This window comes from Rhinoderma darwinii, chromosome 3 (genome assembly GCF_050947455.1).
Source record: "Rhinoderma darwinii isolate aRhiDar2 chromosome 3, aRhiDar2.hap1, whole genome shotgun sequence".
Taxonomy (NCBI): Eukaryota; Metazoa; Chordata; class Amphibia; order Anura; family Rhinodermatidae; genus Rhinoderma; species Rhinoderma darwinii.
In genome coordinates, this window is record NC_134689.1 from 283,138,994 (window position 1) to 283,154,887 (window position 15,894).

General features: G+C 44.3%; 1 protein-coding gene across 2 annotated transcripts in view; it reads left to right on the plus strand.

Annotated features, from left to right (window-relative positions):
- Window positions 1-15,894, plus strand: part of LOC142749670 (tropomodulin-2-like) — a 139,890-nt gene that overhangs the window by 83,936 nt on the left and 40,060 nt on the right. For both annotated transcript variants that reach the window (XM_075858001.1, XM_075858000.1), the window contains exons 4-5: window positions 3,191-3,310; window positions 5,888-5,962. In XM_075858001.1, coding sequence (XP_075714116.1) covers window positions 3,191-3,310; window positions 5,888-5,962 — 195 coding nt within the window. The remainder of the gene's footprint in view (window positions 1-3,190; window positions 3,311-5,887; window positions 5,963-15,894) is intronic.

Consider the following 15,894-nt stretch of genomic DNA (forward strand, 5'->3'; position numbering starts at 1 on the left):
CAGCTTCCCTTTAAATAGATCCAAAATGATATACTGATTAATTTGATAATATATCTTTATCGGGGTCAGAGCTAAATCCACATCCCCCTTTTTCCTTCACAGTACTGTTTACAGTGGCTGGAGCTGTGATGTCATGGCAGTGTAAGGCTTCGTTCACATCTGCGCTAGGGCTCCGTTCCGACATTCCGTCTGAGCTTTCCGTCGGAATGGAGCCCAGACAGACACAAACGGAAACCATAGGTTTCTGTTTCCATCACCATTGATTTCAATAGTAACGGATCCGGTGCCCATGGTTTCCGTTTGTCTCCATTGTGCAAGGGTTCTGTCGTTTTGACGGAATAAATAGCATAGTCGACTACTCTATTGATTCCATCATAATGACAGAATCATTGCACAAGGCAGACAAACGTAAACTATTGGCACCAGATCCGTCACTATTGAAATCAATGGTGATGGAAACGGAAACTGTTGGTTTCCGTTTGTGTCTGTCAGGTCTCCGTTCCGACGGAAAGCTCAGTCGGAACAGAGCCCTAGCACAGATGTGAACGAAGCCTAACTCAGTGATTGGCTGGAGCAATTACATGTCGGTAAGGCACATCACAGCTCGGGCCAATGTAAACAGAGACCAGCGGGGTACCGTGAACCACTGGCGCTGGAGTGGAAGGTGAGTATAAGCTTTGTTTAGCTAAATTATGACATTTGCAGGTAAAATCTATTTTTTATTTATTTTCAAAAAGCCTGGAAAACCTCTTTAGCTATTTCAAGCTGGAGAACCCCTTTAAATCACTGATTGGGAGTAACTACAAAGTTAAAATTTTTGGGTTGTGCAGAAGGGACAGAATATAATGCTGATTTCATCTCGAGTAACACATGCTATAAACCCAACCCAACAATACTCATTGCTGTATAGTCATTCTGGAGCTTGTTCTTTCCAAAATGTGATTTTCTCTCCAGTTCTTATAACATAAAGGGTGTGTGCAGTTATCGCCCATGACAAAAATGTTGCATTTTATTTACTCGGCTCTTAAGTTTTAACACATGCACTACTTGAAACTATTACTTAAACTCCAGTGTCTGTAAGTAACACGCTTGTATTACTCAGTGCCATAGAGTTTATTTGCTATAATTTAAAGAATATATTACATAAGAAGGAGAAAAGTCGTACTGACCAGACACTGATCACAGATGCCTGTTGGCAGAGATATATTCAGAAATATTCACCATTAACTAAAGTTCTGGAAAATACAGGCCAAATTATGATGGAAAATGAACAAATTTATTTTTCAACTTTGCCAAAAAATATCTCAGACGTGGGAGTGACCTTGTACATACACAGTATATGTTTCTTATAATGAGACATACGTTATAAGTTAGGTTGAATAACATTTATGTGACATGATCATACAGTATTTCTAATGTTATCAAGCTGTTTTATTAATTACAAAGATCCTAATATTGTATTGACAGCAACAAAGAGCATTGAGGTTATGAATGGAGGAGTTATGTGACAACAGTGGTCACGCTAATGTTAAGATCATAAGCCATCTGGAGGTTCTTTTTGATGGGTAGATTATCACCTAACGAGTGCCGATCGACGATACGGTGCTCGGCCTCATACATTTTGCATCTTGTCGGCACCACATCCCCTATTTATATGGGGGACTGTGCTGACGACAAGTGACCATTTTTTGGGCCACATAAAACATATGATCAGTTGATATATGTATTGGATAACCATACGCAAGAATTTACTTAGCCTTATTATGACCATGTGCACAAAGTCTTGTTTGTTTAGTATTTTATGTATAGCAAATATAGCGTATATTAAATGAGACATGGAAGTTTGTTGCCGTTTCTGTTGCACCCAGGTAATTGGAAGATGACAGCATAAATACTGCAATATCAAGTTATTAGTACAAAACTTATGTGTAGAGTATCAATAACCAAGTATATGTATCAACAGGACATCACCATAAGACATCTCCCATGGAGGCAGACAAGGCAGCTGCTTTGGAGCCCATTAAGGAAGAGGGTCTAAATTAGGTTGCCCCATATTTTGTCTCTATGGGTAGTGTAAACCTTTACAAGTCACCCTCTCCACATGGACCTCCACATTACCATATAAGTAAAGGCGAAAACAGCATAAGAACAGCAACAAGTCCATTTTGTTCTGCAAGAGATGGGTAGGAGGATTAAAAAAAACAAGACTGTCCTGAAATGAGAATAGCATGGTGACATGATCCAGCAGCAGAAGGGGCCCCTTTTTGTTTTTTGCTGTGGGGACCACTCTTCTCATTGTGCACCAATGGTTGTAAATAACATTTTTTTTAAAAAAAAATCTCTGGACTCCAGCTTTACTGGCAGGAGAGAAACTTTTCGAGGGCGATTTACAAAAACTAATGCGTAGGAAAAGTAGAGCAGTTGCCCATGGAAACCAATAAAATATTAGGTCTCATTTTTCCGATCTCTTTTGAAAATGAATGCAGTGACCTGATTGGTTGCTATGGACTTTTGCTTCACTTTTCGTTTGCAACGTTTTGATACCTTTTCCCCTGTTTGTTTACTTACCTCTTGTCCATATTGGTGGTACGCATATTGAATTCCCTATGGACATTTCTAACATCCGTAGAAAGGACAAACAAACCCCTTCTCAGTAAACATTTATTTAGAATGCATTGTAACCAAATCTGTATTACATATATGTATGCCCTGTTAGTTTAGTGGTATTTACAAAAAATATAGACTCCTTTTATTGAATGATAGATCTGGGTTAATGATATTTCTAGTTGTGTATGAATTCACATTTACTCAGTATTCTGTCATTTACTGTTTACTCATGTAGTCCTATAAATTTCTTACAATTTACAAATAAGATAAGAAGGCGCTATTTGCTTCAGCTGTCGTGATCACATTCTCATACTGGATACTGGGAAATAATGTAGTTGAAGTATTCATCCTATCCTTATAAAACATTAATAAACTAAAATAAACATCCTTTTTTCCAGCGCATTTGGCATGTTTGTATAGGCTTATAAATTATATTTATAATGGCCAGCTGCATGTTAGTGTAGTTCTGTATAGTTCTATGGGAGAACAAAACGAAATCTAGTTGTAATCACTACAGATCTATGTAGCTTTTAAGGGACTGCAAACTACAGTACATTAAAATCCTCTACTCTGTTTTCTGCAGGTAAGGTATTTGTTCCCAAGCAGGCACTGGAGCGGGAACCAGAAGAGAGGGTGACCTTGGAGCCTGAACTGGAAGAAGCTCTTGCAAGTGCCACAGACACAGAGTTGAGTGACCTTGCTAGTAAGTAACAGAAGTAACTGTTTGTAAACTAATGACTCTATCCGATGTACTATATTCCACACAGTATAAATAACTGTATTTGATATATGATGTATAGGTGTGTGTATATATATATATATATATATACACACATACATGCAGTATACCCCCGCCATTACACGCTGTCCACAGGGTATGGCATGGCGTTGCAAAATGGAGTGATAGCCTTCCTTATTCAAAATCCCTAGGTGTATAGATAAGATTGGAAAAAAGTGTTATGGACAGACGAATCGAAGTTTGAGGTGTTTGGATAACACAGAAGAACAAGAACATTTGTGAGACGCAGAACAACTGAAAAGATGCTGGAAGAGTGCCTGACACCATCTGTCAAGCATGGTGGAGGTAATGTGATGGTCTGGGGTTGCTTTGGTGCTGGTAAAGTGGGAGATTTGTACAAGGTAAAAGGGATTTTGAATAAGGAAGGCTATCACTCTATTTTGCAACGCCATGCCATACCCTGTGGACAGCGCTTGATTGGAGCCAATTTCATCCTACAACAGGACAATGACAAATTATGCAAGAACTATTTAGGGAAGAAGCAGGCAGCTGGTATTCTATCTGTAATGGAGTGGCCAGCGCAGTCACCGGATCTCAACCCCATAGAGCTGTTGTGGGAGCAGCTTGACCGTATGGTACGCAAGAAGTGCCCATCAAGCCAATCCAACTTGTGGGAGGGCCTTCTGGAAGCATGGGGTGAAATTTCTCCCGATAACCTCAGCAAATTAACAGCTAGAATGCCAAAGGTCTGCAATGCTGTAATTGCTGCAAATGGAGCATTCCAAGACGAAAGCAAAGTTTGAAGGAGAAAATTATTATTTCAAATAAAAATCATTATTTCTAACCTTGTCAATGCCTTGACTATATTTTCTAGTCATTTTGCAACTCATTTGATAAATATAAGTGTGAGTTTTCATGGAAAACACAAAATTGTCTGGGTGACCCCAAACTTTTGAACGGTAGTGTATGTATATATATATATATATATATATATATATATATATATATATACATATATACGGCCAAACGATTGTGAATACTGGACCATCACACCTGTAAAAGCTTGTTGGTCATTCCAAAACCATGGGTGTTAATATGGAACTGGGACCTCTTTTGTGGCTATAACAGTCTTCACTCCTCCAAGAAGGCTTTCCGCAAGATTTTGGAGTGGGAGGCGGTGTTTACTTTATTTGCTTTTTATTTCAGTAAAGACATTATTGGGCTTTATTATTTTACTGGAGAAATCAGCCCTTTTTCAGGGACTATTGTAACTGCTAAGACTCTTTTGGGACTTGCTAAATCCAGTTGCTGTCTCTATGGACTCCTAATAAATTTGGCACATCTTTGGCTGTCCGTGCGACAGAAAAGCAAGTCTATGCTTGACATAAGCAGGTGTAGATTTTCACCATAAATTACACCAATTTCTTGTGTAAATTATGGTAAATCTGTTGCTTCAGCAGAGGCCCCACCCAATATTTTAAACCTCTCCCCCTTTTCGCGCTACTTTGTGGAAGTGGCAATAAAAATAAAAAGTTGCACATTTTCGTGCAAGTATGGTGTGCGCCAAAATCTGCAACTTTTTTTACGCGTGTATATTTCCCAAATGGAGCGCTGTGTCTAAGAAATAGGAAGAAACAGAAAAAAATGCTTCTGTTGTTTTCTGCTGCTCAGGCGGCCAGCTTAAACCCGCCCCCGTAACTGTGCAATGGCATGGATTTATAGGACAAGGACCTCCCACCTTATATTTACGGCAGGTGATCCCTAAACTGTTAAATAGGGACACAGTTGCTTGCTTGGAATATAATAAAAAAAATGGAAGCAAGCAGGTAATCGTAGACTGTTAATGTGCTAATGAAACATAGCAGGACAGAACAGTAGTGCAAGGAGATTGTGTGTATTAGACTGGGAATTCACGTAGCGGTTTAAATGCACCTTTGCCGCGAATCACTCCAAAAGCGCATAATTTTGCCAAGATTTGTATTGAAACGTGACCTGAATTCTCAGGCTAAGGCTATGTTCACCTATCTATAGTTATAAAGCAAAGCCATAAGGCATATGTGAAGAGAGCCTTTGGTTTTTATAACTTTGTGGTATTTTACTTAACTCTTTGCAACACAATTAACTGTTATATAAATAAATAAATAAAGCAATAAGTTGTATTCAAGTCATAACAGGATATTTATATATCATATTTGGACCTTCCTTATGGCTTGTAGATTCCTTCCTCGCAAAAACAGCAATATAAAGTACAATATATTCAAAATACCTATTGAACTATTAAGATAAGGGAAAGGCTTCCTTTAATTAATATCCTTAGCAATGCACTCCTATGACAAATTTCAAGCAAAAGATGAAATATATTATGTATTATGGGTGGCATACCTACAAGAGGAAGTTGCCTAAAACACCATTATGTGAGTTCAAAATTATAAAACATACATATTCAATAAACATATGTATTCAGGTTTTTCCGTGTGCTACTACGTTAAATTACAAGGCCTTAGTTTAATCATGTCAGTATTCTACTCTTACATATTTTAGCTGTCCTGGGAGTGCAACATTTTTCCAGCAGAACACAGGAAAATGAAGATGGATCATATGGAGCAGATCTTAAAAGTAAGAATATATAATGTTGTGTACAATATATGTTTGCTGTTTGCAGGATGCCACCTGTTAGCAGACATGAAGCTAGCGGATTACTGTCATTTCCATTAATGATGTTACCGACAGGAGAGCTGAAGTATGACTGTCATATTTAAACTGATATTTGGGCTATAAGGGTATGTGCACACGATGAGAGGCTTTTACGTCTGAAAAGACAGACTGTTTTCAGGAGAAAACAGCTGCCTCGTTTCAGACGTAAAAGCTCCGCCTCGCATTATGCGAGGCGTCTTTGACGCTCGTAAATCTTGAGCTGCTCTTCATTGACTTCAATGAAGAACGGCTCAAATTACGTTTCAAAGAAGTGTCCTGCACTTCTTTGCCGAGGCAGTCAATTTAGGCGTCGTCGTTTGACAGCTGTCAAACGACGACACGTAAATTACAGGTCGTCTGCACAGTACGTCGGCAAATCCATTCAAATGAATGGGCAGATGTTTGCCGACGTATTGTAGTCATATTTTCAGACGTAAAACGAGGCATAATACGCCTCGTTTACGCCTGAAAATAAGTCGTGTGAACCCAGCCTAAACAGAAAACAATATATTTTTGATACGAGGTGGGTGCTCAATACGTGTCACAGCCCATTGTAGGATACTTTAATACCAAATATACATGGAGTTGTTGGCACTATCTTGTACACAACCATATTCAGGATCCATGCGATACGGATCCTAAATACAGTGGTAATGTATTGCTGTATTTTCATACGGTGGTATGCAGCATTAGACATAAAGTAGCTTGCTCCATTATATTCCATATAATGGGCTATATACTCCTTTATAATTGTTGCTTCTGTGATTTTAGTGGGAATACAGTGTAATATATAGCAAATAATACTGAACCATACGGACCACAATTTGGTGCGCAATACGGTTTCATATTGTGGTCCGTAAAGAACGGCCGTACCATGACGAGGGGAAGAGGAAGGGGAGGAGCCGAGGGACACGAGGGTGGGTTAGACGGCACTCCGTACTGAGCGCCAGTCTAACCCGGAAGTAACAACAAGCAGGTTGTGTCCCTTAGCTCTCCCCACGCGCATAAGAAAACGAATGGCCACCCCCCTTAACAGTGGTGACGGACGCACATACATTGATGGAGCAGCTCGGGAGAATGGCGGCTGAGCAGGGCACGGACTGGCTGAGGTCTCTGCTGGCTGGCCAGGCGGGAGAACCGCCGGTGATCGACGCAGCTGTGCCCATAACAGACGGCACTGTATCGCTAGGAGAGGTGGATGGGGGAATCGCAGGACCGCGATCCCCAGAAGGGGAATCCATGGCGGTCCAGGAGGGCCAGGCCGCCAGCAAGGGTGAGCCCAGCAGGGTTGGGAGCCCCACCAGGGACCCTGGAGGCCGGGGCCTTCAGCCCTCATACTGGACGTAGGCCCCGGGCTGGCAGGAATCCCGTCTCCCGGCCGGAGCCAGCGGGACCAGGGGGTCTGGTCCCCAGAAGGCGGGGGACGCCCTCAGGCCCCAGGACAATGGTGCCAGGATCTGCGGCAGGCCGACTTGGCGATGCTCCAGTCGGGCGGCCTGCCTGTCTCCGTGACTACATCGCTGATGGCGACAATGCTCGGCGACCACAGTCGGTGGTCGTGCAAGGAAACGGCGGTGGGCTGCGCCCCATGGTGAGTACACAAGTCCATATTTAACTCATGCTAGCCTTAGCTTCCCAGGATGGGGCGGGGCTTCAGAAGGGGGGTTAGGAAAGGAATCATGTGTAGGTGGGGTAGGGCGGGGGCAGGACAATAGTTTGCATGATTTGTTGGGGGATGTACGGGAATTATTGTCGCGGTGCGAGAATGTTGGTTTATGGGGGAGTCCGTCGCCGGTTGATGCGTGGGCAGGTCGCAGGGGACAGGCACTGGGGGGCAGAGGGTTACAGTTCAGGAGTCGGGCGTGGCAGTGTCGGTTCAGACTGATAAGGATGGAGAGATTGATCGGGTGCAGTTAGATGAAAAGGCAAAGGGGGAGGTTTATGTTTGCTTTGAGGGCCCTCTGGGAGCGCATTTAAAACCAGAGGTGAAGGAGAAGATATGGAAGGGCGAGTATGTAGAGATTTTTTCACTGCTACCTCTGGAGAAATTTTATTTGGATAAGCCAAAGCGGGTGGAGAGTAAGAAAGAGGAGGAGGAAAAGCGTAGGTATAGATTAAAGGAACAGTGTCACCACAAATTTTTTTTTAATATGTTAAAGATGTTAGTGCTTTATTAAAAACGTTTAGATTAATTTGTGTGTTTGTGTGTTACTTTTTTTTATTTTTACACTTTTTCTTCCCTATGGGGGCTGCCATTTTTTTTTCCATTTCTGTATGTGTCGATTAACGACACATACAGACATGGAATACGGCAGCTCCAGTCCCATAGGGACTGCGAACGGGGCCTGTTCCATCCACTATCATGTACGCCGCTGTGTGGGAACGGCGCATGCGCCGCTCCCACACAGTTCAATTTGAAATGCGCGCCGTCCGGCGCCATTTTCCTGTGGACCGGAAGTCGCGGCCGGACAGTAATATTACTACTTCCGGTCGTGGCTTCCGGACTTGTGCACATGGAGCAGCGGCAGCAGACGGAGCGGATGGACCGGAGGGAGCGGCGGCGACTGGAGCAGGTAAGGGATTTCTATGTATGTTTGTGTTTCAGTGTGTGTTTACTACTGTATGTAAACCTACTACACTGTGTGTTAGCTCAAAAAATGGCGACACACAGTGTAGGAGGTTAGACCGTTCAAACCCCTCGTTTCTCCCGGCACTAGCCAGGATAAAGGAGGGGGGTATTCTGAGAGCTCACTAGAGCGAGGGATTTTTACCCAATTTTGCAGCATAAAGCAATGTGGTTGCTTTACCACATGCAATGCTGCAATTTTGGGAATGGCTCCATCTAGTGACCAGCAATGGAAAATATTATAAATTAGAATCCAATTGAATCCAATTTATAATATTTTCTGACTCGTGAAAAAAAAAAAAAATTAGAACAATGTTTAATCACCTACACACTAATTGTTTAACTAAAAAAAAACAAACATGTTTTGCTGGCAACACATTCCCTTTAATACCCCAAACTTTTCCCAACTGGTTACAGGCGTTTGCTATATTAGCAAGTGTCATAGGGGAGAAGTCGCCGGAGAATTGCTCTGGCCTCTTCTGCTATTTAGATGCCATAGGTGAGGTGTACAGGGTTTACGGGGGGATGACCTGGCTCAGATATGACGAGCAGTTCAGACAGCGTAAGGTGGTCCGCCCCAGTATACGGTGGGATCAGAAGGACATTGGGTTATGGCTGAGGGTAATGTCACTGGTGAGGTTTGTCAGGGAGTCCTTTCCAGGGGGGTCAGGCCAGTATGGACAGCAGTGGGGGGGGCTTAGTCGGGCTGGGCTGCAAATAGCAAAACGGGTTTGTGCTGGCAGTTTAATGACGGCCAATGTAAGTTCGGCGCAGGATGCAAGTTCAAGCACTCCTGCTCCGTTTGCAGGGGGGGGGGCGTCCCATGGGTCATCCCGCTGCTTCAAAAAAGGAAAGGGAGCCAGTGCAGGTGCCCATCGGGGAGACACACGGTGAAGCTGGCAGAGATGTTGCCGTATCTAGGTAGATATCTGGATAGGGAGGGCGCTAAGTTGCTGGAGGCAGGTTTTAGGGACGGGTTTCTTATACCTCAACCGCAGCATGAGGTCCCCTTTTCGTTGCGTAACTTAAAGTCAGCTCGGGAGTTCCCATCTATAGTGACAGAAAAGTTGAGCAAGGAGGTGGGGCTGGGTAGAATGGCGAGGCCTTTTGTTTTGCCCCCCCTTTCCGAACTTGGTGGATTCCCCACTGGGGGGGGGTCCCCAAGAAGGAACCCAACAAGTTTTGGCTTATTCATCACCTGTCGCATCCGAAGGGGGCTTCTGTGAATGATGGCATCGATCCCTCTATACGTGCAGTGGTTTACACTTCATTTGATGTGGCAGTTGATTGGTTTAGGCGGTACGGGAAGGGGGCGCTTATGGCAAAAACGGATATCGAGTCAGCTTTCCGGTTACTTCCAATACATCCAGACAGCGTTTGGTTGCTGGGGTGCTATTGGGAGGGGGGTTATTTTGTGGACAGAAGTTTGCCGATGGGCTGCTCGATCTCCTGCGCCTATTTCGAAGCGTTTAGTTCCTTATTGGAGTGGGATATTTGTGAGTTGTCGGGGGTGGCCTCAATCAATCATTACTTGGATGATTTTCTTTGTGTCGGGCCGGCAGGTTCCTTGGTGTGTAGCAACCTGTTATCAACTGTACAGTGGGTGTGTAGGCGGTTCGGGGTGACGCTTGCGCTGGAAAAGACAGAGGGCCCCAGTTCAGTGATGGTGTTTCTGGGTATCACAATTGACATGGAGCGTATGGAATGCCGGGCCTTCCACCGGAGAAATTGCAGGATTTAAAGTTGCTTGTGGAAAAAACGCAGCACGTGCGGAAAATCACGCTGCGGGACTTGCAATCTCTCCTGGGGAAGCTTAATTTCGCATGTCGGATTATGCCCATGGGCAGGATATTTTGTAGGCGGTTGGCGCAAGCTACGGTGGGGGTAAAGGCACCTCATCATTTTGTCCGCTTAGTCAGGGAACATTGGGACGACTTAAAGGTTTGGTCAGAGTTTCTGGACCAGTACAATGGCCTATCAGTTATCATGGCACCGGTGGTTAATAGTTTTGATTGGAACTTACTCACCGTTGCATCTGGTAGCGTGGGTTTCGGCGCCTACTTCGGGGGGCAGTGGTGTGTGGGGCAGTGGCCCGTCACGTGGGTGGAGGAGGACTGGGTTCGGAATCTGGCCTTTTTGGAGTTGTTTCCCATTGTCGTAGCAGTTACAATATGGGGGGAGCGGTTTAGGAACAGGAAGGTGCGGTTTCACTGTGACAATATGGGGGTGGTGATGGCAATTAACAATGTTTCGGCATCATGTCCCCTGTTGTCTGTTTGTTGCGACATCTAGTCTTGTTGTGTTTGTCATTGAATGCGTGGGTTACTGCGGTGCACGTACCAGGGGTCAACAACTCAATTGTGGATTCTCTTTCTCGGTTACAGTGGGATCGGTTCCGGATGTGGGCCCCGGAAGCGGAGGCAGAGGGGCTCGTCTGTCTGGTGCACTTGTGGGATGTGGTCTGCAGGGAGCGGGTCGGCTAATCCATTCGTCGTTGGCTCCAGGGACGTGGTTAGCGTATGAGGCAGCGTGGAGAGATTGGGAGGAGTGGTTGACTGCAGTGGATGGGGTGGTAACGGATGATAACTGGATGGTGGCGTTGCTTGCATTTTTAGGCTATGTGTCGGCTGCAGGTTAGTCGGTCGCGTAGGTGAATCGCTTTGTGGCGGCCTTGGCTTTTAGATGCAAATGGCGGAACGTCACAAAAGATTTTCTAGTCGGCCAGGCCCTGAGGGGGTTTAGAAGGGGACGGGTGGTGGCTGATAGGCGGCGCCCGGTGTCATTTGCATTGCAACTGGGTTCGGCAGTGGACGGGGTGCGCACCTCCGGCTGTGAGATGGGTTTGTTTAGATTGGCTTTCTCCATTTTTCGGAGCACTTAGGGTGGGGGAGTTGGTGGCGCCAAGTAGATCGCGACCGGGGGGTGTGTTAAGGGAGGATGTAACGCAACTACAGGGCAGGGTGGAGTTCGCCGGTCTAAAACGCAACAGTCAGCAAGAGGAAAGCGGGTGGTGCTGGATACAGTGTCAGGGGCAATCATGTGTCCGGTGCGTACTTTAGTGTCTTATTTGGGGACTAACGAGTTGGGGGCGGGTCCATTGCTGCGTCATGTGGACGGGGGGTTTATGTCTCGATTCCAGTTTACGGCTGTTTTTCGATGGTGTCTGCGGTTCATGGGCCTAGAGGATAGATCTTACACGCCACATTCATTTTCGGATTGGGGCAGCCATGGAGGCGACAGGCTGGGGGTTGGCACCGGAAGTGGTGTGTCGTATAGGGAGGTGGGAATCTCGTCGATATAAAACTTATGTGCGTCCGCACTTGCTTGCATAAGGGCAGGGGAAGTTGGGAGGAGCGGTTTCCAGGGTGGGTGGGCCATTCCTGAGGCACTTGTTATTGCTCATGCCTAACGGTTGTGTTCGTTCTTTTTCAGACCAGTCCCCGTGCCTGGTATGCATCTTTGGCCACTTGTATCTCCATTGGGGTGCGGTTCGGGTGGATGTTCGGCCGGACGGGCGCCAGCTGGGATTCGATAGATCGGTAGCCACGTTGCGGTGGCTCGGATTCCGGGGCATGTCGTAGGCGAGGGTTTTGACGGAGTTCAATCACTCGGCAGGACTGGACAGGGCGGCGGATGTCTTGGTACTGCATGTTTGGGGAAATGACCTGGGCGTCCGTCCTTTTATGGAGCTGATTCGGGACATCCGATTCGATCTCCTACGACTATGGGCCGTTTTTCCCAGGGTGGTGGTGGTTTGGTCGGAAATCGTACCGCAAAAATCATGGAGGGACGTCAGGTCCGTGTCGGCAATCAATAGGGCACAGTTGAAGGTGAATCAGGCGGTGTTTGCATTTGTGGCAAGGAATGGCGGAGTGTTTGTGCGGCATGTTGATTTTGAGGATGGTGTGGGTACATTTTTGTTACATAGTTTGTACGGTTGAAAAAAGACACATGTCCATCAAGTTCAACCAAGGGATGGGAAAGGGGAAGTGGGATGGGAAAGGGGAAGTAAAAAATTTCTACACATAGCAGTTAATATTTTTTTGTTCTAGGAAATTATCTAAGCCATTTTAAAGCCATCTACTGTCCCTGCTGCGACCAGCTCCTGCGGTAGGCTATTCCATAGATTCACAGTTCTCACAGTAAAGAAGGCTTGTCGCCTCTGCAGGTTGAACCTTTTTTTCTCCAGACGGAGGGAGTGCCCCCTTGTTTTTTGAGGGGGTTTTACATGGAACAGGATTTCACCATATTTTTTGTATGCGCCATTCATATATTTATATTAGTTAATCATGTCCCCCCATAGTCGTCTTTTCTCAAGGCTAAATAGGTTTAGTTCTTTTAATCTTTCCTCATAACTTAGATTCTCCATGCCCCTTATTAGCTTCGTTGCTCTTCTTTGTATTTTTTCCAACTCCAGGGCATCCTTTCTATGAACTGGAGCCCAGAACTGGACTGCATATTCTAGATGAGGCCTCACTAATGCTTTGTAAAGTGGTAATATTACATCCCTGTCCCGCGAGTCCATGCCTCTTTTGATACACGACAATATTTTGCTGGCCTTTGAAGCAGCTGATTGACACTGCATGCTGAAATTTAGTTTATGATTTACAAGTACACCCAGATCCTTCTCAACAATTGACTCCCCCAGTGTAGCTCCCCCTAGGACATATGATGCTTGCAGGTTTTTCGTACCCAGATGCATAACTTTACATTTATCTACATTAAACTTCATTTGCCAAGTGGACGCCCAAACACTTAGTTTGTTTAAATCTGCCTGCAATTCACAAACATCTTTCATAGTCTGAACTATATTGCATAGCTTGGTGTCATCTGCAAAAATAGAAATAGTGCTATTAATCCCATCCTCTATATCATTAATAAATAAGTTGAATAATAGTGGTCCCAGCACTGAACCCTGGGGTACACCACTTATAACTGGGGACCATTCAGAGTAGGAATCATTGACCACAACTCTCTGGATACGGTCCTTGAGCCAATTCTCAATCCAATTACAAACTATACTTTCTAAACCTATAGTCCTTAATTTACCCATTAGATGTCTATGAGGGACAGTGTCAAATGCCTTTGCAAAGTCCAAAAACACTATATCCACAGCGGCCCCTCTGTCTAGGCTTCTGCTTACCTCTTCATAAAAACAAATCAGGTTGGTTTGACAGCTTCTGTTCTTTGTAAAACCATGCTGGCTGTCACTTATAATACTATTTATTGTCACATAATTCTGTATATAGTCCCTCAATAGCCCCTCAAACATTTTCCCCACAATTGATGTTAAGCTTACTGGTCTATAATTACCCGGCGAAGACCTAGAGCCCTTTTTGAAAATAGGCACCACATTTGCCCTGCGCCAGTCCCTTGGCACTATACCACTCATGAGAGACTCTCTAAATATTATGAAGAGGGGGACAGAAATAACTGAACTAAGCTCTTTAAGAACTCTAGGGTGTAACCCATCTGGTCCCGGGGCCTTGTGTACATTTATTTTATTTAATTTAGCTTGGACCATATCTACATTCATCCAATTCAGTATATCAACTGATATATTAACAGCACCGGCAGCGGCTACATCAGCTGCTCCTTCTTCTGTTGTATATACAGAGTGGAAGAACCCATTTAGTAACTCTGCCTTCTCTTGATCCCCTGTGACCAACTCCCCATTACCACTATCTAAGGGTCCTACATGTTCAGACCTGGGCTTTTTTGCATTTATGTGCTTGAAGAATTTTTTAGGATTTGTTTTACTATCCTTGGCCACCTGCCTTTCATTTTGTATTTTTCTGATTTTATTACATTTTTACAGATTTTATTAAGCTCTTTATATTTTACAAAGGCTGCAGATGTACCCTCAGATTTGTATTTTTTAAATGCCCTTTTTTTGTCATGTATTGCCCCTTTCACAGAAGGTGTAAGCCATGTGGGGTTTAATTTTAGTCGTTTATACTTGTTACCTGTAGGAATACATTTTGCACTATAATTCCCCAAAGTAGATTTGAAAATCTCCCATTTATCATTTGTCCCATTATTTGACATTAGTTCTTCCCAGTCTATATTCTGAATTGCAGCCCTCATCCTGGGGAATTTGGCTTTCTTAAAATTAAAGGTTTTTGCCCTCCCAGCCTGCGTTTGTTTTTTACAGTATAGATAAAATATAACTATATTATGATCACTGTTACCAAGGTTTTCACGAACATTGACATTCCCAACAAGCTCTGCATTATTAGAAATGACCAGATCCAACAGAGCTTCACCTCTAGTCGGGTCTTCCACAAACTGGCACATAAAATTTTCCTGCAACAGGTTGAGGAAATGTCTCCCCTTTGCAGTTGAAGCCGAACCATGACACCAATTAATATCCCGATAATTAAAATCTCCCATTATCACAACAGTACCCGCCTGTGCAGCCCGCTCCATTTGTTTATATATTTGACCTTCTATCTCTTCAGTTATATTGGGGAGTCTATAGATTACACCAAAAGTAATTTTTTCAGTGTTTACTTCCCTTTGTAATTCCACCCACAAGGTTTCAACCTCCTCACAGTATTCACCCACTATTGTCTCTTTCAGACTCGCCTTCATATCATTTCTCACATACAGACATACACCACCACCTTTCCTATTTGCCCTGTCTTTCCGAAACAGTGTAAAACCCTGTAGATTTACAGCCCAGTCATGTGAAGAGTCCAGCCATGTTTCAGCAACACCAACTATATCTATATCTTCTTCCAGTATTAAGGCCTCCAGCTCCCCCATTTTGCTTGCTAGACTTCTGGCATTTGTGAACATACACTTTAACTTGCCTTTAAATGTTTCACTTTCACTATCAGAAATGTGATTATTTGACATTTGGGCCTTTTTATTTTCACTGCTGTTTTGTAACGAAAGGATCTCCTTATCTTGTTGCCTAGTCCTCTCCCCACCGTCTGTTTCTCCCCCCACCAATATAGTCTGACCCCTCTCTAACCTAACTACCCCTTTATTTCCTACATTGACCTCCCTCCTCAGCCCTAGTTTAAACACTCCGCCACCCCAGCTAGAATTTTCTCCCCCAGCACAGCGGACCCCCTTCCATTTAGGTGCAAATCATCTGCAGAATACAGTTTGTACCCCAATGAAAAGTCAGCCCAGTGCTCTAGGAACCCAAATCCTTCTCCTCTACACCAAGACTTAAGCCATGCATTTAACTCCCTGAGCTCCCGCTGTCTTTCCTGTG